Source organism: Ursus maritimus, unplaced genomic scaffold, assembly GCF_017311325.1.
Source record: "Ursus maritimus isolate PB19 unplaced genomic scaffold, ASM1731132v1 scaffold_19, whole genome shotgun sequence".
Taxonomy (NCBI): Eukaryota; Metazoa; Chordata; class Mammalia; order Carnivora; family Ursidae; genus Ursus; species Ursus maritimus.
Window position 1 is genome coordinate 33,138,450 of NW_024424341.1, and position 24,902 is coordinate 33,163,351.

At 38.9% G+C, this 24,902-nt stretch overlaps 1 protein-coding gene and 1 long non-coding RNA gene across 3 annotated transcripts in view; one reads left to right on the plus strand and one right to left on the minus strand.

The window, feature by feature from the left end:
• Positions 1-15,135, minus strand: part of LOC103662075 — a 380,893-nt gene extending 365,758 nt beyond the window's left edge. The window contains exons 1-2 of one of the 2 annotated variants that reach the window (XR_568347.2): positions 14,988-15,135; positions 6,339-6,503 (exon numbers count right to left, since the gene is read on the minus strand). This is a non-coding gene — a long non-coding RNA (uncharacterized LOC103662075). The remainder of the gene's footprint in view (positions 1-6,338; positions 6,504-14,987) is intronic. The other variant, XR_005835639.1, reaches the window with a different exon arrangement.
• A 55-nt stretch (positions 15,136-15,190) lies between these two features.
• On the plus strand, positions 15,191-24,476 carry DYNLRB2 (dynein light chain roadblock-type 2). The gene is made up of 4 exons (XM_008689731.1): positions 15,191-15,323; positions 17,527-17,602; positions 23,062-23,229; positions 24,096-24,476. The coding sequence occupies exons 1-4, from the start codon at positions 15,321-15,323 to the stop codon at positions 24,137-24,139; spliced, it is 291 nt and encodes a 96-aa protein (XP_008687953.1). The 5' UTR covers positions 15,191-15,320; the 3' UTR covers positions 24,140-24,476.
• The last annotated feature ends 426 nt before the right edge of the window (positions 24,477-24,902 follow it).

Below are 24,902 nucleotides of genomic sequence, written 5' to 3' on the forward strand. Positions count from 1 at the left end.
GTATTTTTTTGTCTGCCAAGAATGACTCTTTGCCCCCTTGGGGACAATATTGCCCCCTCCCCCCAAGAATGCATGCGATCAAGGTATACAGAGAGGATGATGGGAGCACAGAGAAGGGGGTGACTCACTGCTTGGGACAGTCAGGGAGGGCAGAAGAGGAAATGACATCTGAACCAGGTTTTGTAGCATGAGTAAGTCTTACCATCTGGGAAAAGGGAGGGAAGTGGTTCTAGAAGGAACAGCTTCCAGGAATGTTTGCTAAATGTTTGCATAGCATGGTATGCTCTGAGAGCTACACATCCACAGAAAGAGTGGGGAATTTAAAAATACAAATTTTAGTACAATTTTAGATACAAACTGACTCTTATGAGGTATCAAATCCTAGAAACCTTTTGGGGGCAGGAGTGTATAAGGAGCAGAAACTGGGAAGAACCTTGAGTTATTAAAGATAGGTATTAGGTTCCTTTAATTTCAGCCTATGTCTCAGATGGAAAGACTCCTGAGTAATAAATAATAGAGCACACTTTGGGCATAGTTCATTCACCACACTCCCAGACACATTTCGAATACCATTCAAAGCGAGTCGTGAAAGCTCTGATTAATATACAACACAGAGCTCTCTCTATATACTCTCAAGGGTAAAAATACTGCTGAAAAGCCAGTTCTTTTAAAAGCTGAGCATCTAACACCACCTTGTGAATGATAATAAATGGCAGGCTAAGCCAGAAGGTAGACTGGCCCTCTGTCTGGGTCTGCAAGTTTTATATGCACAGAACTAACTACAAACCTGTTCTTTGGCCAACAGAGCAGGATCGTCTTCCAGTGAGATAATATTTCCTATGAGACTCCTGGTATTTCCCAGTTCCAACCTGGTCAAAAATAGCAACCCCAACTCCCACGGGATGTTTCCTTTTTCTTTTTTTTCCTTCATATTCCCCATTGAAGCTCCATCAGAACTGCGCATCTATTTGTTATTAAAATAATATGGCAGTCATTTTCTCTAAGGCCAGAGAAGTTTAAGATTTTTCCATAACATCGAGTCCTTCCCTGGCCTCATAAAGCTTGTCATCCACTCAGAGACGGGCAAAAAACCACACAACTAATTTCAAATGTGATCGAAACAAGGGAGAATTAAGTAGGATTAGACATGCAGGACAAATGTAACTTAGAACCCATCAGTTCATATACAAATCAGGACACTTCATGCTGTGCAGGGCACCTTGACAAATACAAATGCATGTTATGGGTGAGGAAAAAGAAAGAGCATGGCATCCTCATGGAAGAAATATAACCATGTTTGCCCTATCTAATTACTGTAATTAGAACTCTAGCCATTTGAATGAGTACTGTCCAGCAGCAGATTTAATTCTTACTGGTCATCATGGACCCAAAGAGAATTATGCAGGGACATTACAGCACTGTTTGTGGAAGAAAAAGTAATAATCTAAGTACCCCTCAAAAGGAGATGAGTTACATGCATGAAGCACTCTATGCAGTATTCAAAAGAATGGATGACAGCTACATACAGTAATGTGAGACTACATCCAGAAAATATTGTTGGGTAAAAAAATAAAGTGAATGTAGAATGACATGTAGAGTGTACTTCCATCCGTGTGAAATTTAAGGAGAGACACACAGGTTCAAGTAAACTTCCACATACACAAACTATCTCCAGAAGAATACACAAAATATGATGATGCCTCTGGAGGGGAACTGGGTGCATGAAGGTCAGGAAGGCTAAGAGACAAGTCACTCATTACATCTACTTTACTATTATTGGAAATTTGCCACATCTGGTTAGAGAAAAATGATCTCCAACAGTATACATGGAGAAAGGTAGTGTTAACCAACAACAGAACAATTCATTTTATAATTCGCCCTCCATCCCATGTGTTAGCTTAACAGAATTCTCTAAACATTTAGAAATAAGGTCAGAGAAGTTAGATGGGTAGAGACCAAGGTTCAAATACAACGGGGGTGGGGGGGGGGAATCAGGAGAGTAAAGAAAGGGGCAAAGCTTCACATGAACAATAGACAAAGATACATGAGCTGTTGATCACAAAAGCTAAAGGATGCACCTGGGCTGGGTAACACGATTTTAGGTGATAAATAGACACTGTTGGAGAAAATTGATTCACATAATGAGAAAATTATTCCCTTTTCCAATCTTTTTTTATTGCTCAGATATAATCAAAGAGGAAGTCTGAGTTTGGCAGCACAAGTATGTCTTTATGACCTCTGGACACTTTCCTGGAGTTAAAAATTTGATAATGTGTTTTGATTTGACTGCATTTCTTTTCACTCATATTCTTCTAAGAGAAAGTAACTCCAGTTTCCCATTTATGACTTTGAAACAAAGCCTCCTTCTAAAATAAGTGTATTTACTTTTGATGTTTTAAAATGAGCCATTTTAAAGGAAAACATTAAGTAACACAAGAGATGCAAGGGGATGGCAAAATTTGTCAATGTGCTGCATGAATGACAGAAGTTGAGCAATCAGTGCCCCGAGAGAAAAATCCTTCTCAGTCTATGGCAGAGAAGCTGTGCAGTTGTGTGGTTGTGATTTGTTGTTGATTTTTACTTTCATCCCACTGAGCAAGCACTGAATAAAAATACGGGAGATTGTTCAGGAAGCTGCAGTTTTGTTCTCATTGCCGAGGGTACTTCACAAGAATATCATTAGTTTTTGAGAGCCATTCCTTGGATAACTAAGAATACCGAGAACCAAAAACAAAGGCACAAACTCTGAAGGCCTAATTAAAAGTGTGATTCTTGCCCTGGTGGGTAACGCAAGCCCTTTGGTTAGCATCCCAGGAGAGAAGAAACACCTCAACTGAAATCACGTTTTCCCGCTTTCTCCCTCTTCAGTTCTACCATCTTTTCATTAGCTAATCCCAATTAGAGCGCTTTTTTCTAAAGCCATAAATCTCTGCCGTTCCCAATAAGCATAAATTATATGGTAAATAACTGTATTCTGTGTCCCTCCAGAAAAATAAACCCGCCTTTTTTTTTTTTTTTTTTGGGCAGTTCATGAGACTGAGCTGCTAAGTCAACATTCATGCTTTTTGATTTGGGATTTTGCCCCGCTTCTCATCTATCACTCGTCTATAAAAGCCACACTTCTTTTAGGAAGAAAACTACTGCCAATAAACTTCTCTAAAATTCATCACAATAAAAGTATGATTTTTCTTCCTATTTCTGAGTGATTCCAGGTAGTGGGAAAAGCTTGATCGTTGTGTTAAAATCTACCTCTGCCATTTCCTGGCTAAATGGCCCAAGACACTCATGCTGACTCAAACCCAGGTCTGGACCATCAGCTGAGGAGACAGGCCTCAAAGAATTTTGTCTCAAAATAAATGAAGAAACTTAACAGACAACGTTTAGCGCAGTGCCTGGCACAGAGTATATGCTCGTTAATATTAGTCATTCATATTGTACAAACCAAAGTGGTGATTTTGTTGTTGTTGTTCCTTCTGTGGTCAGCATTTGCTTAACCCAACATTTTCTGTGCTAAACTAATTAACAGAAACATACCTTATCCATGATTGATTTTCAAACTCATTTATTACTCGTTTCTCTATGGTTTAATTTAATTAAGTTGAGCAGCATATCAAATATTGATTTTAATAAAATCTTGATTAGGACTCGAGCAATTATCAAACACAATTTTCATACCATTCCTGAATTTCAATGGAACCAACCTGAAAACCAATTTGCTTTTAAAATAAAGAAGTGATTTTATATACATATACACACACACACCCCTCAGGCCATTTTCAGAAATAAAGGAAAAAATAGCCTCCCAATCATTTCATTAGCAAAGATAAGCAGCAATACCTGACTAGGGTTCTAAAAAGCTGAATCCAGCTAGTCATCTCATCTCCAATCGGTAGTGGAAGGGAAAAAACAAACTAGAACCAATTCCTTTGATAAACATTAATTTAGCAACTACTATGTACAAGCCACTGTCCTACACTGTCCAATACAAGTAGAGGTAACCAAGAGCTAATCATATAGCCAGGTTTAATGTGTGTGGAAAAATCCATCAACACATGAAAGTCTTCAATTTTACTGAATAATAACCAGAGAAGTATGTGTATTTCAATTCTTGAAATTACTCTGCTGTGTAATTTATGTGTACAGACTGATTCTTAAGAGAATATAATGTAAATGTGATGGAATAAATTATCAATAGTATCATATGAGCAATTAACCATCAGTGTAAGACATTTAATAAGTTAAATATTTGGTTTGATAGTTGAGTGCTAAAAAAAATGTCTGGCCAATAGCTATCACAGCAGCACCACCTAGAGGATTCTGAAAAGCAGCACAGGGTCAATCCCCTCCCTTGCCAGTCTTCCTAAAGAAAGGTAGCTACTGACTTTCACCATCTCACGTCATTTAAAGCATTTCAATTCTATCCACACCATTTAGCATCTTCTTAAATCTTGAAATTTTTATGGAACTAAATGAAATTGAATGTTCTCAACATCACGATGCAATTGGACAAAGGATCCCAACTGTCCTCCTGGGGAGGCGGGACTGGGTGTGTGCTGGAGCGTCTGGGGCCAGGAACGCTGTGACCTGAGCCATGGCTCTCCCCTCCCTCAAACACACGCATACACCTCCTTATTCTGTCTTGATCCCAGACACATCTGCTCCAAACACTGGACATTTGGTAACATTTCAAAATCATATTGTGAGCTACTGGCCAGTGTTTATTTAGAGGAGGTGAGAAAAAATTAACTTTCTATTGTTAAACTTGTTTACACCAGCACATCCATCCACTTACTGATTCCCTTCTACTGGCCAAAGCTGAATCAATGTCCTGGGTGGATTAACAGAAAAATAACAAAACACCTCCTTTTTTTTTAATATAGTTCTCATTCTCCTATTATTTTTGTAATTTTTCTGAACTAGGGAGCTACTTTGGAGTCCTGTTAAAAGGCCTACAACTGAGATAATAAAATGTGTCTGCTCTTCATAGGAACTAGCACTCTCCTTATGTTATTTGGTTTCAGAACCTCAGCCAACTTTGCAGACCCTCAGCTGACTGCAGCCTCACAGGGGAATGGTGAAAATGCACATGCAGTGTGGCTGGGGCGGGGAGGCACAGGAGGAGCACTCACCTTCATTTCCACTGGAGGGCACTGTCCACCTCAGTCAGAGGGGACTGAGTCACAGTTTGCCAGGCAAATAGTAGACAGAAATCTGAACCACAAGAGACTATGGACTCTGGGAAACAAACTGAGGGCTTCAGAGGGGAGGGGGGTGGGGGACTGGGATAGGCCAGTGATGGGTAGTAAGGAGGGCACATATTGCATGGAGCACTGGGTGTTATACGCAAATAATGAATCATGGAACACTACATCAAAAACTAAAGATGTACTGTATGGTGACTAACATAATAATACAAAACAAACTGAGGGCTTCAGAGGGGAGGGGGTGGGGGAATGGGATAGACTGGTGATGGGTAGTAAGGAGGGCACGTATCTCATGGTGCACTGGGTGTTATACACAACTAATGAATCATCGAAACTTGCATCAGAAACCAGGGATGTACTGTATGGTGACTAACATAATGTAATAAAAAAAAAACATTAAAAAAAATAATATAAAATTATTATTTAAAAAAAAAAGAAAGAAATCTGAGTTAACCTGCATTTTGAAGTCAGGGTTCTGAAATGAGCACACCAGTAAAGGGCAGAGGGGGCAGTGGCTCATTCATGGTGATTCTCTAAATTTCAGGTACGTGCACTTGGGCCCAATTTACCAAAGGAATACAAGGTTTTGCCGAGGGAAATCTTTTCCCCATTGTGTATGCTAAAGTCATCGCTAAAAGTCATACCAAGCTGCAGTAATTTTAGTTCTTTCAAATGTCTTCATTTTCCTGCACATGCTTTTCCCTCTATTCTACCTCCACACCTATTCACCTCACAAGTATCTGGTTCTCCTTCATGACTTAGGTTGGATATCACTAACTCCAAGAATCCTTCCAGGACTCCCTGACATTGGATCAAGATGACTTCCAATGTGCCTCAATTGCAACCTATGCTTCTCCCATGAGGAAGCTTGATATAATTACCTGTTTATCAACTATGTCCCCCATTAGGCCATAGGTGCCATTAAAGCTGGGGATATCTCTATCTTATTCACAGTTATATTCCCTGCATCTCAATGCTTCTGGCTCAAACCCTCCATCAATATTGTTAAAGGAATGATTGCCCTATGTAAGTATGATTTATGTTGGTGAGGACTCTGATGTTCTGTACACAGCCTCCATTTCTTTGCCTTCCAGACGCGTGCCTCAATACCCACTGTTTTGCTTCCTCACTTACCTTGTTCTCTTGATCCCTACAGTGGTCAGAAGAAAGGCCCAAGATTCCACAAGGTAAGCTGCTTGTTGCTATCAAGGATTATGGCAATTCTGCTTGGCCATCTCTTCACCATCTCCAGAACTTATTCTAGGATCCACAGACAACCCATCTCAATTCCTGGGACAGCTGCAAGAGAAGTGGTCAACCAAAATATTTACAGTAGGGATCTTTCTGCGGTGCCTGGTGAGTCAATTAGGAAGGAGATAAGACGCCCTCCTCTTCCCAAGCAGCTAACAAAGTCCTATTCTCTTTTGTATGCAGTTGACATAATAGCAGAGAAGGAAAACAAGGGAGTTCAACTTTGTTTCTGGCTCAGCTACTTATTGTGTCCATGGAAGGACTATGATAATTTAGAACTAGAAGAGCATAGAGCCATATATGTAACTTGAGGAGTACACAGTAGGTACCCAAATACAGAGTCAGAGCCATCCTGGGAATTTCCACACTGGTATGAAATAAGATTTACCACTCTGGATCCTTATTCTGTCAGTTGACTTTTTTGCCTCAGAGTCTACTCAGGAAGTAAACCTGCCAAGGTCAAGGGGTCACTGGGAGGGCAACTGAGACAGGGCATATCAAAGTGTTTGGAAAACTATGCCAGCCAACAAAAAGGGAGAGATTATTAATGTTAATAAAAAGGCCACAGACTGCCCCATCATCCCATAGCCATTATCCTCAGTTTTTAAAGGTCTGCAGAGAATATTTCACTGCTAAAATCCTGACTTAGGTTTAATTGGAAAATAAAACTTAGAGCCAAATTAGTTTAACATATATGAAATGATAATCAGTAGATCCTGAGAGTAAGAACCACACAGAGATCATTTAGGGTACAATAAAGGGGAAAGAGTATATATAGTTCTGTTGTTTTGTTTACCTTCACACTTGTAATTGTGTAGACAGTCAGGAATATACATGCTGAGTACCAGAAATAACCATTTTTCAGCCAATTCCCTTAGATAAAGCTCATAGTCTTTAGTCATTAAAAAGAAAAAGTTTTTTAAATTACTGGAAATCAGCAAAACATAGGATGAGAATTTTCCAAAACAGACCAAAGTTATTAAGCCAGTTTCAAGACTCAAAATGAACCCCTAGCGGGATAAATACAAAGAAAACCACACAAAATGAAACTTCAATGTATGAGTGATCCAGTCTCTCAACATCCTCACTGACATTTGGTGTTGTCTCTATTTTGTATTGAAGCCATTCTGATCGATGTATAGAGCTATCTCGTGGTTTTAATTTGCATTTCCCTAATGGCCAACGATGTTGAACATCTCATGTGCTTAGCTGTCACCTTTATATCCTCTTCACTGTAATGTCTTTTGCCCATTTTCTAACTGGATCATCTGCTTTTTTACTGTTGAGTTTTGAGAGTTCATTAATTCTTCATTCTTCATTAAATATTTTAGACACTAATTATCAGATGCATGGTATACAAACGTTTGCTCCCAGTCTGTAGCTCGTCTTTCAAATTCTCTTAACAGGGTCTTCCCATAGTTACTAACTTTGATTAAATCCATCAGTTTTTCCTTTTATACATTGCACTTTTGGCGCGAAGTCCACAAGCTCTTCGCCTATCTCTTAAGTATTAAGTTTTCTCTTGTTTTGTCTTTTTGTTTTTCTGAAAGCTTTATGGTTTTACATTTAAGTCTGTGATCCATTTTGAGTTAATCTGTATGTAAGGTGCGAGACTTAAGGACTTTGTTTTGGTTTGATTTGTTTGCTTGTTTTGTTTATGGATGTTCAATTTCTCCAGCACCACTTATTGAAAAACCTATCCTTTCTCCATTGAATGCTTTTGCACCCTTGTCAAAAAACCAGTTGGGTGCATTTGTGTGTGAGTAAGACTTGCATGTTGAAAACTACAAACTTCAGATGAAAGAAAGTGAAGGTCAAAGTAAATGGGGGAGGGTGTCATATTTTGTTAGCTCTATACATGAGAGTTTCATTTCTAGTTGTTTTTGTAAGTTCCTTGGCATTTCCTACATAGTCAATTCATGTCATCTCCAAATGGGGACAGTTATTATTTCTTCATTTCCATCTGTTTGCCTTTTATTTCCTTTTCTTGCCTTATTGAACTGGCTGAAAGTTTCAGCCCTGTGTTAAACAAGAGTAGTGAAAGACTTGTTCTTGATTTTAGGAGGAAAGCATTCAGTCCTTCAACATTAAGTACATCATCTGTAGCTTTTTTGTGGATGCCTTTTATACACAGTTATAGATGTTCCCTTTTATTCCTAGTTTGCTGAGTGTTTTTTAAAAATCATGAGTGTTAATTTTTGTCAAATTCTTCAACTGACAAAATCATTTGATTTTTTTTCTTCTTTGGCCTGTTAGCATAGTGGCTTATGTTGACTGAGTTTTGAATGGTGAGTCTTCCTCACATCCCTGGGATAAACTCCAGTTGGTAAGGTGTATAGTTTTTTTAAACATTGCTAATGCTATTAGCTAATATTTTGTGAAGGATTTTTCATGAACATTCAGGGAAGATATTGGTGCAGTCTTCTTTCCTTCTTTCCGTTTATTTAATTTTTGTATACTGTTACTGACTGGTTTTAGGATCAGGGTAATGCAAACCTCATAAAAGGAACTGGGAAATTTTCCCCCTTCTATTTTCTGAAAGATATTGTATATATATCATGTTAATTATTCTTCAAACATTTCAGAGAGTTGTCTAGTGAGTCTCCAGTGAAGATTTCTTTTAGGGAATTTCCAAATATGAATTCAATGTCTCATAATATGGGGCTATTCAATTACCTATTTCATTCTGGGTGAATATTTGTGGTATTCATTCCTGCTAATCTGTGTCTTCTCCCATTTTTATCTTTGACCATCTTGCTATAGGCTTTTCAATTTTATTGATCTTTTCAAAAAACCAACTCTTTAATTTTTCTCTATTGTTTTCTTTTTAAATTTCATTGATTTCTGCTCTTATCTTTATAATTTACACTCTTCTGCTTACTTTGATTTTGCTTTTCTTTTCTAAGCCCTTCGTGTGTGAGCTCACATTATTAAGATGTTTCATCTTTCCTAATATAAGCATTTATATTCACTCTCAACATTGCTTTAGTTGTATCCCACAATTTTGATATGCTATATTTTCATTTTCATCCAGTTCATTGTTTGTTTGTTTCTCATTAAGATCTCCTCTGTGACTCATGGATTATTTAGAAAGTGTTGTTTATTTCCCAAGTGTTTGGATATTTTCCTATTATCTTTCTGTTATTGATTTCTAGCCTGACTCCACTGTAGTTGGAGAACATACTCTGTATGATCTCAACTCTTCTAACTTTGTTCAGGTGGGTCTTATAGCCCAGGATGTGGTCTATCTTGGTATATGCTTTGTGGGCACTTGGAAAGAACACGGATTCTGTTGATGTTGATTGTTCTATAAATGTCAGCTAGGTCTTATTGGTTGATGATGTTGATTTTTCTATCCCTGGTGATTTTCTGTCTGATTCTTATATCGACTGTTGAGAAAGAGGTGTTGAAATCTTCAAATATCACTGAAAATATGACCACTTCTTTCAATTCTGTCACTTTTTGCTTTATACAGTTTGCACCTCAGTTGTTTGGTGCATACATTTTAAGATTTGCTATGTCTTCTTGGTGAAGTGACAATGTTATCATTATTGGTCCCCTCTGTACCTGGTAAATTTCTTTGGTCTAAAGTCTATTTATCTGATATTAGTATAACTACTCATGCTTTCTTTGGATTGTTTACATGATATACCTTTTTCCATCCTTTTATTTTCTATATGCCTGTATTATTATATTTGAAGTCAGTTACTTATGGACAGAATATAGTTAGGTCATGTTTTCTTTAATCCACTCTAGTGAGCTATACCTTTTTATTGGTATATTTTGGCTGTTTACATTTAATGTGATTTTTCATATGCTACAGTGGAGGTGGCAGTCCAGGCTCCCCAAATGGACTTTACTGAAACTGCTGCAAGGGGTGGCGAGGTGCCTAATTAGTTAATACCAAGAAGGATGAAAGAACTGACTTCTTACTCAGACTTCTCTGATGTTATCTGGTGTGGGATGGGGGAGTTATAGCAAAGTGAGATTGGAAGTCTATACTCTCTACCTGGCCTTTTTAGTCTTTTTCTGTGGTGTTTGGCTGGAGAAGAATGGTTATTTTCTATGAGTTTCTGTCTTGCTGGCTGGTCCTTTCCTGGTCCCTTAGCTAGAGAATAAGCTTTTGTGGGTTTTTTTTTAACTTATTAATTTAAAATTTAAAATTAATTTAAGAAGCTTTTTTAAATTTCCATGTCTGTCAGATTTTTGGGTTACCAGCTTCTTCAGCTCCAAGTCTAGAATATATGTGGCAAAAAGAAAACCCAGGTAAATTACGGTCTTGTTCCTTGGGCCCCAAATTCCCTTGGCAATCTAATTCTTTCCATATTCTAGAGTCTTCTTGTATTTGTATAATTTCTAGGCATTTTAGTTATATTTAGTAGAAGGAACAGGGAAATGCACTTCAACTCCAAATTTTCAGAAACAGAAATCACCAATCATTTTTTAAAATTAATTCTAACCATCTGTCTTTGAATTGATGTGTTTAGACTATTTACATTTAATGCAATCATTGATATATCAGGATTTAATTCTACAATTATATTATTTGCTTTCTAATTGTTCCACTTGTTTCCCATTCCACTGCTTGCCCTTTTCCCCTTTTAGATTATTTGAACAAATTTTAGTATTTCATTTTATCTATTATGATGTTTTGCTATATCTGTATGCTTTTTATTGATTGATCTAGGGGTTATATATCTCATTTTTCAGTCTACTTAGAATCAATACTTAAATACTTCAAGTGGAATGTAAGATCCTTACTCTTTGATAAATCACTTTACCCTCCCCCACTTTCTACTATAATTATTTTACATACTACATTTATGTATTTTGAAAACTGAACAATATTATAAATTTTTGTTTTCAACCATCAAACATATTTTGAAAACTACTGGCAATTTTTTTCAGTAAAGGGCCAGATAAATATTTTAGGCTTTTGAGGCCATACATTGTGGAAGTAATAACTGGAACTGGCCATGTGGATGCTTCTGGAATATAGACAGTGTTCTATTTCTTCACCTAGTTGAAGAGTTCACTTTGTGGTAACTCACCACCCTAACTTTTGTTTTGTGCATCTAACTTTTCTTGTGTCATACCTACCAAATTTTACCTAATTCTGAAACTAAATAGATCAGAGAGCTTAAAAAAAAAATAGATGAAAGACTTTGGGAATGGTTTATCAGAAAAAAAGGGGGGTACATAAAGTATGTGGGATTTATTGCTCCCTTCAGCCCTTCCTTCTTTGAACAAAATTAATAGATGAGGAAATATTTAGTTTGCCCTCAACTCTGAGATACTGAGAATTTCTACTAAGTGCAATTTGCTGAGATAGGAACTGCTTACTGGAGCTAGAAGTTGAAAAATAGGACTTGTGGGGGCACCTGGCTGGCTGAGTCGGTAGAGCATGCAACTCTTGATCTTGGGGTTGTGAGTTCGAGTCCCATACAGGGCATACAGATTACTTTAAAAAAATAAAATAAATAAAAATAAAAACGGGGCTTGTGGGAAAATGAGATTAGAGGTGAATGAAGTACATGAGAAGAATATTCTACTTGAATAACAAGAGAAAGGGAATAAGAGAAGAAAGGGCCAGATGTCCTTTAGTGACAAAGTCAACAATATGAATTCTGGATATTTTTCCTAGGGAAGGCATGAAGAAAAAGGTGGTTGAAGAGAAGATGGTTAAGAAAAGAGGAAAGAAACAGGGGAGGGAGAGAGAAGAGAAAATGAATGAAAGATAAAAGGAAGGATGGACTAAAGAAAAGAAAAGACACAGAAGAAACATGGCAAAATGATCCATATCGGGCATCTGGTACCAGCCAGGCACTTACCCATATGATTTAAATCTCACACCAACTCCCTGAGGTAGATACTATATTTCCTTTTTTATAAAAGAGGAAATGAAAGCTCTGAGAATTTATTTTACTCAAGGAAACAAACCTAGGAACACCAACCCCTGCTGCACACAACTCCAAATTCTGCACTCAAGGAAACCCTTTAATTCCAACAGGGAGAATTCCTTTATGGCAAGTAAATGCTTATGTGACACTTGACTCCTGGAAAGAATCACCCTAGAGGGTGCCCTTGTCCTAATAAGCAGAAAATAGTTGATCTTCTGAAACCCTAAACCTATAATTCTGCAAATCTATGGCATCAGGTAGTATTATGTGGAATACTTATTGATATCATTGACATCCTCTAATTCTGCCTTACTACTAAGGGGCACTTTCAAAGAATCTAATGAAATAATCTAACATTTCACTTTCTGGAGTGAAATAAGTACTAGCGTTCTGTTTAAGTTGACAAAGAATGCCTTTTTTAATTAAAAAATGGGCACCAAGTATACTCCATGGACCAGTTTATAGTATTTGCCGACTAAAAACGAATGCCAAAGATAGAAAGATGTATGGGGTGGCATAGAAAATTCCAAGAGAAGACTCAAGATTATCAAATTACCTGGATTTCTTCGAGCTAAGCAGAGAGCACTAGCTAACTACTGGTGGGAAAGAGAGACCTCAGAAAAAAAACACCACATTTTGACAAAATTATTTGACAAAATTATGTGAAGAATAGTGGACTCTCTCATTGTATGTACCACAAATTTGGGGGTCACTTCAGAGTACTTGAAAAAAATGCATTTATTCTTTAAGTTCAAAGTTATTTAGCACTTGCTGTAGGTTACAAGGAGGGGTAAGGGGATGGCAGGAGGAGGAGAAGGGAAAGGAATAATTCACAAAAAGGCGTAAAAATTAAACCAAGCTACCTCCAAGGAATAATTAGAAGTGAAAATCAATAAGAAGAAAATGGCTCATATTCACCTCATTGATTTCCTGTGCACAGTGAGTCAAACTTGACTGTTGGTTAGAAGTCAGTTTGGCTACTTCTTATTACTTTTTCAGCAGTTGGGTACTCCTGTCAGTGCCTTTCATGCTGGAGTCTTTCTTTGCTCTAATCACAGCTGTCAGCTATTGAACGAGTTTGACACCCTGACTCCAGAAACGAGGGGATTCACACTCCATGCATATGCAGTTGGTTCGTTCATTAAAGCTGACTGACATAACAGATATGGTGCACGGCCACTGATTTTTATAAGCAAAACAAATGGCTACACAACCAAGTAGAAATATCCTTGATCAGAAACACCCAGAGAGCCCTAGAATCAGTCTTTATAAAATTCAGCCAATTTTGTTACTGAAAATACCTATACTTTCACTACTTAAAATACTAGATATAGGCAATCAGTGAAGAGCCAGATCTGTGCACACACACCAGGCTCCTCCCCTACAACCTTAGCTGTCCATTCCAAGTAATCTTGGTTGGAGTTCCAGATTGTGATCCGGATTTTTGGGAGGCATTAAGTTTCTTGGAGGAAAAAGGACAGAATGACAGTGACCAGAATATCCTCCCCCAGCACCAAAAGAAGAAAGCAACTAGAAAGACAAAAGAACTAGAGCTTCTCACAGTATTGTCATAATGTCACAAAATGACAGACTCTGAGCTAAAATGGACCAACTTCAAAATTGTTTCAGAGCATCCCTGACAAGGGCCCATTCATATTCTAGTGGACATTCTTAGCAATAAGCATGCCTGGTTGGGCTGGAGGCTGCTTTCGGAAATTGGGAGCACAAACCGCACCAGTAGTACAGGGAGTCCTTACAGCATGGTCCTACAGGGATGATTCCCAACCTGTAACTTGTATCTAGCAATCGGTGTTTGCCCTCTTCAAACCCCAGGACTTTATGACTCCAGCCACCACATGTTCCTGCTGCGCTTGTCACAATGGTTAGTCTCTGCCTCCCAGGCCACAGAGAGAGATGTTACCAATGCCCTTCAAAAGGTAAGTGACTTTTGACCATCCCTAACTGATCTTTGTGTTTCCTCCAACAGTTTCTTAAACGCCTAGTGAAATGCTCTTCTATGGCAATTTGTAGAGCCCCCAGCACTACCACCTGCAATTTCTCAGCAACTCAGAACTGACAGATAATAATCAAAAACAAAACAAAACAAAAAACCCCAAAACAAACAAAAACCCCTAATGGATTAAACAAATATACCGATGAGTAGAAACTCTTCAACTGGAGTGAAGCGCAGTAAGGGGACACTACACTTGACGAGAGCTAAGATGCAGCTTACCCTACTCTTTGTGGGTAAGGAGATATAAATTAACGAATACATATATACATATATATGATTGTACTACTATTCAATGCCGCAATATATTTTAAGGGGAAAAAAAAACTGTCGGTGTGGGGCGGGAAACAAAGAGCACAGTGCGAAAGGAAGTATGGTGGGCGTCGCAAAGCCGCTGAGTCCGTCACCAAATCTCTAACGTGGCCCAAGCCCAGAGTCAGACGGACCCACCCCTGCTTATTGGCTCCAGAACACGTATCACACGTGGACAGGGTTGCTTCGTGTGTCGCATTTGGTCTGTCTCCTCAGCTAGCGTCTCCTCAGGCCCAGAGCGCCCGGCACGTGGCAGAGGGTCAATAAAACGTTCTTGAATGAGGAAGTGGCTGTTACATTAAGGCGTACCTCAAGGAATGAATGACTGAATGGACGAACGAGTAACCAGGCCTATGCCCGCTCCGCTCCTCCGGCCCTCGCCCCGCTGGCCTAGGTGCACCCAGGTGAGCTCCCGGGGGCCACCGACCTCAACCTCTGCCTAAGGCGGCCGGAAGGCGTCAAGACCACTTCAGGGCGGAAGAGCCGCCCCCCGGCTGCCGCCGGACCCGCGTACGCGCAGGCGCGGGCACCGACACTTCCGGGAGGTCACATCCTACCCCGTCTCCTAGCAACAGCTGGAAGCGTTGCTGACTTCCCGGGCAGAGGTGGTGCCGGACTAAGTCGAGTCTCGCCGTCAGCAAGATGGTAAATCTGGAGCCTCCTTCTGCGACCCGACGAGCCAGGGGCGCTGACGTCGGGGGCCTTCCCTGCCCAGCCCCTGAGGCCACCCTGGCCCGCCGGTCCCGGGGCCGCGGCGAGGGCTGGGGGCTCCAAAAGTTTCTTGGAGGGGCGACGGGGAGACCCTGAAGGAAGGAGAGGGCGATGTTGGAGGGGAGAAGATACCCAGATGGGGGAAACTATCTTGAGGCATAGATATCTACGGTGTTGATTCCGGGGGCTGGATTTGCGGGGTGTGGATATCGAGAAAGAGAACAGAGAGATTGGGGGGATGAAGGATGTTGAGGGGGTGAGAGACCTCGACAGCGAGGAAAGTTCGAAAAAAGGAAAAGGCGAGATGGAGAGGAGAAAAGTCAGATCTTGGGAAGGAAAAAAGATGCGACAGAGAGAGCAGGGGAACGGGGAGAGAGAGCCGACACTGAGAAAGAAGAAAAAAAAATAAAGAGGAAAAGGAGGAGAGACCAAAAAAAATGAAAAATGAGAAGTAAACGAAAGCGGAGACTGGGGATAGTTTGAAAAGGAGCAAGGTGAAAGAGTTTTAAGAGGAATGAAAAGGGGATTGGAGATGGGGATTAAGAGATTGTATTAAGGGGGCGCAGAAATCACGAAAAAACAACTGAAAGAGGAGAGGGAAAGGCTGACAGCAGAGAGGCGTTTGGGAGAGAAGTAAGAATTAAATAAATAAAGAGGGGTTCAGTGGTTGTAAGGAGCTGTGAACATTGTCCTGAAAGACGGCAAAAATATAATACATTTTGGATCCCCTGTATAACTATTTCGCTTTAGTGCATCGTTTCCCAAAGTGATATGCAAACGCTAGTTGCTACGTAAGGTAGTTCGAAAATAACAACACAGAAAATTACATCTGAGGGAATTATTCCTCTCCTATTCCCACCACCCCCCCAGCCTGTAGACTATATCCAGGAGAAAGCCCCCGGCACTGTTAGGCCCTTAATACCACTGTCATTTGGTAATTTCCATTTTTCACCTGAATATCAGAGTTCAGGCTCAGACCTTTCTTTGGGGTAGAATTTAATAATATGCCCTCCCTTTATTTTGTTTGCTTTTAAGGTTATTTCTGTTTATGACAAATAGTAGCAGATTACCATTTAGTACTGGTAGTGATGTCCTTGTAAAATGTGTTTAAGTTTTAAGTAATGAGATAATTTAAAGAGCATTCTAGGTAAATAATAGAGATGGTATTCATAATGGCAAAAAGTGAGAGTCCAGCATACGAATGCCTGAAATTCAGAAAGTACCTGCTGTAGTGGTGGAAAAGAGGACATAAGTGTCCCTGCTCACAACAAGTGCAAAAGAAAACTGTCTTTTGACTAAAGTAGCATAATGTTCACTTCTGTGATGTTGGAAGGAAAAAATAAATCACAAACCCTCATCAAGAAACTGCAAGATACTGTTTGAATTCAGAAAATCCAATGATCACATGGGAATAATAAGCAAGCTTGAAAAATATTATTTGTGATTTCAGCATTGGTAGAAGGGAATAAAACTGGTACAATATAGTCTGTGCATAAGATTAGTTCGGAAAGCTGAGTGAATTAAAGGGGTTCCAAAATAATCATTCATGGTTGAACATTCAGCTTGCACTGAAACCCAGGCTGTCATTACCAAGAGAATCCTGGAATATGTTGTGTTTACAGAATATCCTGAATTTAATTATCTGAACTCCCAAGGAGGTAACATTTAGGACTAAGAATCAGATTTCTTGTGAAGTGATACTTCTAGGTAGAGGGAGATAAACACATAGCTCTGTAACTATTTAAAGGACTATAATACAGAGAAGAAATTTTTCATATGAATACAGAAAGATCAGTGAGCAAAGCCTGAGTGGGAGAAAACTTGTCCAATTTAGAGCATGCTTTTCCAGGAAATAGAGACATTAAAAGTTGAGTGAACTCTTGTGAGGCAGTAAGCTCTCCATCTCTAGAAGAGTTCAGGCCAAGAGATGTGTCAGGGTTGTATGTAAGAGTCTTACATAGGCTTGGATACAGGACTTGACCATTTCAAAGCTCTCTTCCAAAGGTCTGAGATTATAGTATCCAGTACCTTAGGTTAAGGAGATGAGGGGGTAGGTGTCTCTCTAAACATTATTCACTGTAGGACTGGGGTTACCACAAAGACACCCTTTGGTTAATTGCCTTCCTGATCTCTTCAGGCAGAGGTGGAGGAAACCCTAAAGAGGATCCAGAGCCATAAAGGGGTTATTGGAACTATGGTCGTAAATGCAGAAGGTAAATATATCACAGGATGTCTTCTTGACATGCACAAGTCAACTAAGAACCTGTTTATTGTACCAAGCCTAGCACAGACATCTTAGAATTTGAAATAAAAAGCATATTTTCTGTGTTTTAGCTATAACATTTACTTCTCAAACATCCATTATCTATTACATACCAAGCGCTCTGCTGAGAATTAAAAATATAAATATGAATAAGACATGTCTAAAAATATCTATATATTCCTAAGAAACACTATACATTGTCTAATTTGTAAAGCTTTGGTAACTCTCCTAATATTTCAGAAGTACCAATAAAACTATCATATTAAAGATAGGAAGCATATCATTGTTGGCAGTCAGTTTTTATTTTAACATTATAAAGTATACAGTGTTTCAGTCTTCATTTAAAATGAAATTGTTCCTTTACCATACTTAATAAAATCTTTGAGAATCAGTTTTAATCTCATATATGGTATAGTCTTTGTGGATATAGCATAAGAAGGACAAATGCATTTCCACCTATGAAATCTGTAGACTTCCACCAGAGACTTGCTCTCATTCCACAATCACTATTAACAATCCACAGAGCATTTTCTCTGGCACATCACTACCTGCTCAGCTACAGTGGTAACCTCTCAAAGGCTCCTGCTAGTTTCACTGCTAATTCAGGCATTTGCAAGGGCAAGAAGTACCACAAATCCCAGAGCATTTGTTGAAATAAGAGTAGCTACTTCATATAATTCACAGTGCAACCATGAAATTGGCACATTGCCATAGCAGAGTGCTTGCAACAGAATCTCCCAGCTCATCATTATTTTGGCACAAGTCGATCAATAAATGTTTATTGAGCAACTGCAAACCACAGTCAAATTTGGACTTTAATCCCTTATCAATTAAAAATAGAATATAACCTACTTTACTGATGGTTGTGATCATTAAATGAAATAATAGTCAAGTCCCTGGCACAATACGCAACACTTAATGGAATTATAATTAAGCTCTGAGAATGTGGAAGTTTTTAATTGATTTGGACAGATAAAACATCCAATGTATAGATAAAAACATTGGATGTCTTTTGCAAATAATAAAATAAAATGTAAAATAACACAAATGAATATAATAAACTCACCCAGCTTCAGTGATCAGTAGGGAAAGGATTGAAGATCAGCCTTATAGGTAAGAAAGACTGATGCCTAATATTTCCAGGAAGTGGTCCAACCCTAGTACATTGTTCTGCTTGAAATGATTTTAGTTCTTAGCATGTTCATAAACTCTTCACAACCCCTAAGACAGGCTGTCTGTGTGGCTCCAGAAAAGTAATGTATTCATTTCCCTCAGCTGCCATAACAAGGTACCACACACTTGGTGGCTTAAAACCTTAGAAAGTTATTATCAGTTTTGGAGGCTAGGAGTCAAAACAAGGGTGTCAGCAAAGACAGGCTGTTCTTTGAAGTCTCTACAGAATCCTTCCTCGCTGCTCTCTCACCTTCTGGTGGTTTCCGGTTTCTGGTCCTTGGCTTTCCTTGGCTTGTAGACGCACCAGTCCTGTCTCTGCCTGATCTCCACGTGGCATCCATCTCTCTCTGTTTTCTCTCCTTAGAAGGACCCCAGCCATTGGATTCGAGCCCACCCTGATCTAGTGTGACCTCATCTTAACTAATTACATCTGCACATTTTAAGGTTTAAGGTAGACTTGAATTTGGGGGGAGAGGACACCATTCAACCTAGGACAACTCATCTAATGAGTTACATTGGAAGATCTTAGTCAAAAGTCCATAATCTTAGCAATATGCATCATATGTCTGAAAACACCCATACCCTGCAATTTGTAATGTTGCTCCTAGGAATTCATCCTAAGGAGTAAGGAAGAAAAGATTTGGGTACAAAGGATACTCACTGAGGCGTCATATACAAGAGCAGTAAATAAACAGACAAATAAGTAAATAAATCTAAGCAGCTGGGAAAATTTTAAATTAATTATGTAATATTTACTTGATGAACCATTACTCTGTTTAAATTGCTGAGGAATATTTAGAGTCATGGGAAACTAAATATTAGATGACAAAAAGCAGGGAACAAAGCAGTAAGCCAACACTTTCTAATCATAAATATAGCCAGTCACACATACACACTTAAAATACACATGGAAGGAAAGGCAGGGATGTGTTATGGTGATCATCTCAGAGTGCTGGAATTACAACTGATTTTTGCTTTACTTTCCTGAAGTTTCTCACTGTTTTTCTTATCCAAAGGCAACAAAATATTTTTAATATCCATTAACTTCATCTAATTAACCCCTACTAGGATAAGATTACGTTAGGATTCAGGGCACTTGTCTGAAAGCCAAATTAACTTTTTTCCCAAAAAATATAAACGAGAGGTTTATTTTTATGGTCAGATGATTAATAACCAGAATGTCTGACAAGCATGTTTATTAATAGCATACGGTATAAGTTGTGTGACCAGAATTAATAAAATATTCCGTTTCGGCAACCTACTCAATTTTAGATGAAAGTGCCATTTATTATATAGCAGCTTTGCTGCTTTCAGGAGACCCATGAACCTTAATACTGAAAATATTTAAGATGGTGTTCATGTGTTCTTGTTTACTACTAGTGGTTTTAGTGTCATTTTCAGCAAATCATTTTAACATACTTTCAGGTTTTTTTCATGACTAGGTAGGCCTTCTACCATGTTTATACATTCAGATCTCCTCATATGGTGTGTTAACCAGAGTCCTTTGGTTTCAGCGTTACTGAAACATAGGCGTCCTTTCCATGACAATAAAGTAGACTTATCGGTTTCGCCCATTGCTGAGTGGTACAGGATTTTATTAGAATAGATTCTCTGTTAATGTTGATTTCTCATTTATAAAACCATTCATTGTTTACAATATTGCAGCAGTGATCGTTGAATTAGATACTGATGAATATATATATTTGTTTCTCAGTCATAACTCTTATATATTCTTATGTATATATAAGCCTGATTTCTGTTGGCTCTTAATTTTAAATATTCTTGACATTTCTAACAACCCATCATTTGAATTTCACTAGATTTTATTAGCCACCCAGCCAATTCCTTATATTTTTGAAATACGGTCAACCAAAATACGAACGTACAGTCAAAGACGACCAGCTTACTGGGATCATAGAGAGTCATATTTTAAAGTACCGCCGTAAATTCTGCAATATCAAATTCATATTCTTTGTTCCAGAAGTTCCATTGTAGGGCTTTATCCTACCCATAGACACAAATGTGAAAGTGCATGCACACAGACATATTCTGTAGCCTTGCTTATAAAAGTCAAAGAATGGGAACAGCCTAGATGCCCATCAGGAAGCTTTATTAGTTACGTGTTCACAGGCATCCATTCAACAATCATGTTATGAAGTCACTAACCTGAGTGGCCCAGCCTTATGTGTACTGAATGGCATAATTTTCCAAGTCTTGAAATGAAAAAAAAAAAAAGCACAGAATAGAGAACAACACAATTAAGGAATGAAGAACACAAATGCAAACATACTTGAACACACTTCGAATGTCTCTGCAAGGTTACCAAAGAAACTGAGAGCAGTGGCTCCATCTCAGAAGGAGACACAGGTGAATTTTCTACCATGTGCTAAAATTGCTTCTTAATAAATTATTTTTTAATTACCTCACATGGTACCAAGCAAAAGCTCAATAAATATTTGTTGATTGATTTTTTCAAGTGCTCTGTAGTGTGTATGAACAACTCCAAGAGTTTCCACAGCACGCACTTATTATTCAGAAAAGCTAGCTGTTTTATTTATTGACTTGGATCATGAATAGACTAACTAAATAGGCCTGAGCACTGGATTCATAATCTTGTCATCTACATTTTAAATAATTTATTCCAGTTGTATTTCTTGTTTTGACACTGAGCAGTGCAGGCTTTGTAGGTAGTCACTCTTCAGGATGCAAAATAGAACTAGTCCATGGGAGGTGCTTTCAGAAGGTGGAGTCCTTGCTATGCTTGTTAAAGACAGGCCTGGTGATGTGTCGTCAGCTGTGAACGACAGACCCGACTTCGGGGTACAGTGGCCAACAAATAATTATACAGAAATGAAAACATTTGATAAAAAACCTTATTTATCGCACAGGTTTTCGTGTAAATATTGTCCTCGTCTTGTTTGGCAAGACCCATTCCAGAGGTAATGGTTTTCTTGAAAGAGAAAAGCAAATAGTCTGTTTCAGATCAGAATGGAGGTTCTCAAAGAGTTTCACGAAAAACTGGTAAAATCCTTAGTTTGTAATACTGTTCCACTCTCAAAGTCCTCTCTGGTTTAATAGTTTTTGGAATTACATTCTCTGAGGGAAAACCCTGAGCTATGTTCGCCTCTTTCACGGCTTGGCCTTAATTCGGGTACCTGTGGAATCTGGGCAACCCCAAACTCACCTTCATATGTTCCCCTAAATTAAAGGCAACTTGGCACATCAAATCCTTGCAATTCCCTGGTGATCCTGTAGTTCTCAAAATCATCTGAAGGACCTTGGATGAGACACAACATATGGAAAGTACCTAGCACAGCACCTATTAAAAAATAAGCCCTGAGCACCAAGCGACCTGAATTGAACTAGACTGATTTGACCGGAATTGAATTATACTTGCATATTTGTAAGGCTAGATTTTCCCAGTTAAATTAATAGGTTCGGATTTAAATGCGCATAATGGAACAATAGAGCACATGAGCAGCTAAATTTAATAATGCTTAAAGCAAGAATGAGCGCAAACCAGGGAGTGCCCAGCAAAACCACAGGGCCTTTGCTGCTGTGTCCTCTAATATAAAATTTAAGGTTTGCAAAATACCATATAAGGAGGTACAAAGAAATGTTTAAAGTCCCTTTTTGATATACTCTCCAACATGGGCTCCGATATCCCTTTCTATTTCTGGCCTTAGGAGAGGAGACTGGCACCAAGTCACAGACCAAGCATTTCGAAGCAAAATGGCATAGACAGGCCACTTGGAGGTGCATTTTGTAGAGTAATATGTTAACTTAGTTCTGAAATAATCAGTTCACAGCTTCAAAAAAAATGTATGCACAAAAACGTTCATCACACCATTAGCTACAACAACAATAACAACAAAAACAGTTCCTAACAATCTAACAATAGGGGATTGGTTACATTATGTTTATAAAATAGTGTACACTCATTAAAAATAATTTGATGACAATATCACTGACAAGAACAGCTTCTATATGCTATCATTTAAATGAAGAAAAAAGCAATAGTCAAATTTGTAATGACAGTTTGACCAACTATATTTTAAAACCCATGTAAAGACAAAAACATTGGCAGGGAATAAGTTAAAATTGTTATCAGTGAATAATATAGGCCAAAACTTTTTCTTCCGCTTTACAATCACCAGTATTTTCCAGTGTTTCCACCGTGTGCATATTCCTTTTATAATCAAAAAAATGTTAACCCAAAAGTGAATCTCGTAACAGGCATTCCTATCCGAACAACGTTGGACAACTCGACAACGGTTCAATATGCAGGTCTTCTTCACCAGCTGACGGTGAAAGCCAGGAGCACAGTCCGTGACATTGATCCTCAGAACGACCTCACTTTTCTTAGGATCAGATCAAAGAAACATGAAATCATGGTTGCCCCAGGTAATGTGTCATTTTGTTTCATATTTAAGACATCTTTCCGCTTTACTAGATAGAAGCTTTGTTTCAAAGAACTGGAAGTATAGATTTTAACATGCAATATGGCGCATGATGTTCTTCAGTTACAAAATGAAGATGTTTGAATCTGAAAAACCCAACCTGGAAATTTTGTGAAATTAGCTACAAATCTAACCTTTGAAGAATTTGAAATTTTTGTCCATTTGCATTTATTATTAGTAATCAAAATATTTGGGAGATGTAGGTCCCACATTAGGTGAACTTAGAACATGGAGACTTTCAGGAGAGTGGAGAAATGTCTCCCGACTGGGGGATAAACTGGGGAGTGGATCAAAGGCCTATAGGGTCTTAAATCTTCCCTGGGAGAGAACCCATTCACCTGGCCTATGGACAGACAGCAGCCATAGACATACTTCTTTCCCTGAAGGAATTACACATACGGCATTAGCAATGTCTCTGTAAACAGGACTCATGTTCCAAAATCTAGTCTAGAACAAACTTCTCTATAGAACATCTATAAAACCAGAATGACCCACAAACTGATGCTTTTTCTCCACCTATGCTATCACCCTGGCTGCGCATTAAAAGCACTTGGAGAGCTTTACAAAAACAATTACTGACACCCGAGGCCTCACCGCAGGCCAATGAAATCAGGACCTCTGGCACTTGGCCCCGGGTCATGGTAGCTTTTGAAAGCTGGACAGGTGATTCCGATGTGCAATGAGGATGGGAAACCATTGGTCTACAGAAAGTCCAAGTGATGTTTTGAAGAGAAAGGCAGGTTAGCGGACTTATTCATTTATTAAATTTAATTTTTCGGGTGGGTTAATTTTGTCCGCCTCTCTCCACAGATAAGGAATATCTTTTGATTGTCATTCAGAATCCATGTGAATAGCCCTGCTATGGCCCAGCCTGCCCGGTGATTCCAGGCTGAAAACGCTTTACTCTCTTACTAAGATTCTACTCCAGTTGAAGTGACCTTTTCGACACTGTTTTCTATTTTTACATTTAAACTGCTGTGCACGTCTTATTTAGTCCCTTTTGAATGTATTGTAAAGTTGTGATTTAGCTAGGTAATAAATGAATTCTGGTATGTGGGTCTCTTTTTTTTTTTTTTCCATACGGCACAAAACTGAAGGATTCTTGTGAGGGCGCAGGCTTCCTTGCGACAGTCTTTGCAGTCTTGAGATACACCAAGAAGCAGCGGGCTACATCCTCTTGCCCATTTCCTTAGCGCGGCGGCGAGATCCGGTGTAGCAGGGCGGCAGCAACCAGAGAAGTAGGAAGTCCTGACCCTCTGGGGGCGCTAGTCGCTTTCCCGGGTTAAACTAGGGAAGTAAAGAGTCGGAGGCGTGGTTCCGGGCAGGGTCAGCCCCGCGGCTGAGCACCTCCACCCACCCGCGCCAGACTTCTCAGAGCGTAGCCTGCAGCACCAGCAGTGGGTCGGGGCCAGGTACACGCTTGGGGCGCTGACCAGAAAACTCCGGAGGGTGTGTTTTTACTAGGTATTTCAAAGGGTCAGAAAATAATGAAATTAATAATAGAACAAATGTAAAAGATTTCCAAGCCCTGTTAGAACAGTTGTTAATATTTTGCCATATTTGCCTTCTATCCTCTTTTCTCAATTAAGCCTTTTATTTTGAGATAACTGAGGATTC

Excerpts from the sequence above, each read along its gene's own strand:
- DYNLRB2 (XM_008689731.1), top strand. Across the intron at positions 17,603-23,061 it reads TATGGTCGTAAATGCAGAAG|GCATTCCTATCCGAACAACG; the intron begins GTAAATATATCA and ends ATCTCGTAACAG. Across the intron at positions 23,230-24,095 it reads TGAAATCATGGTTGCCCCAG|ATAAGGAATATCTTTTGATT; the intron begins GTAATGTGTCAT and ends CTCTCTCCACAG.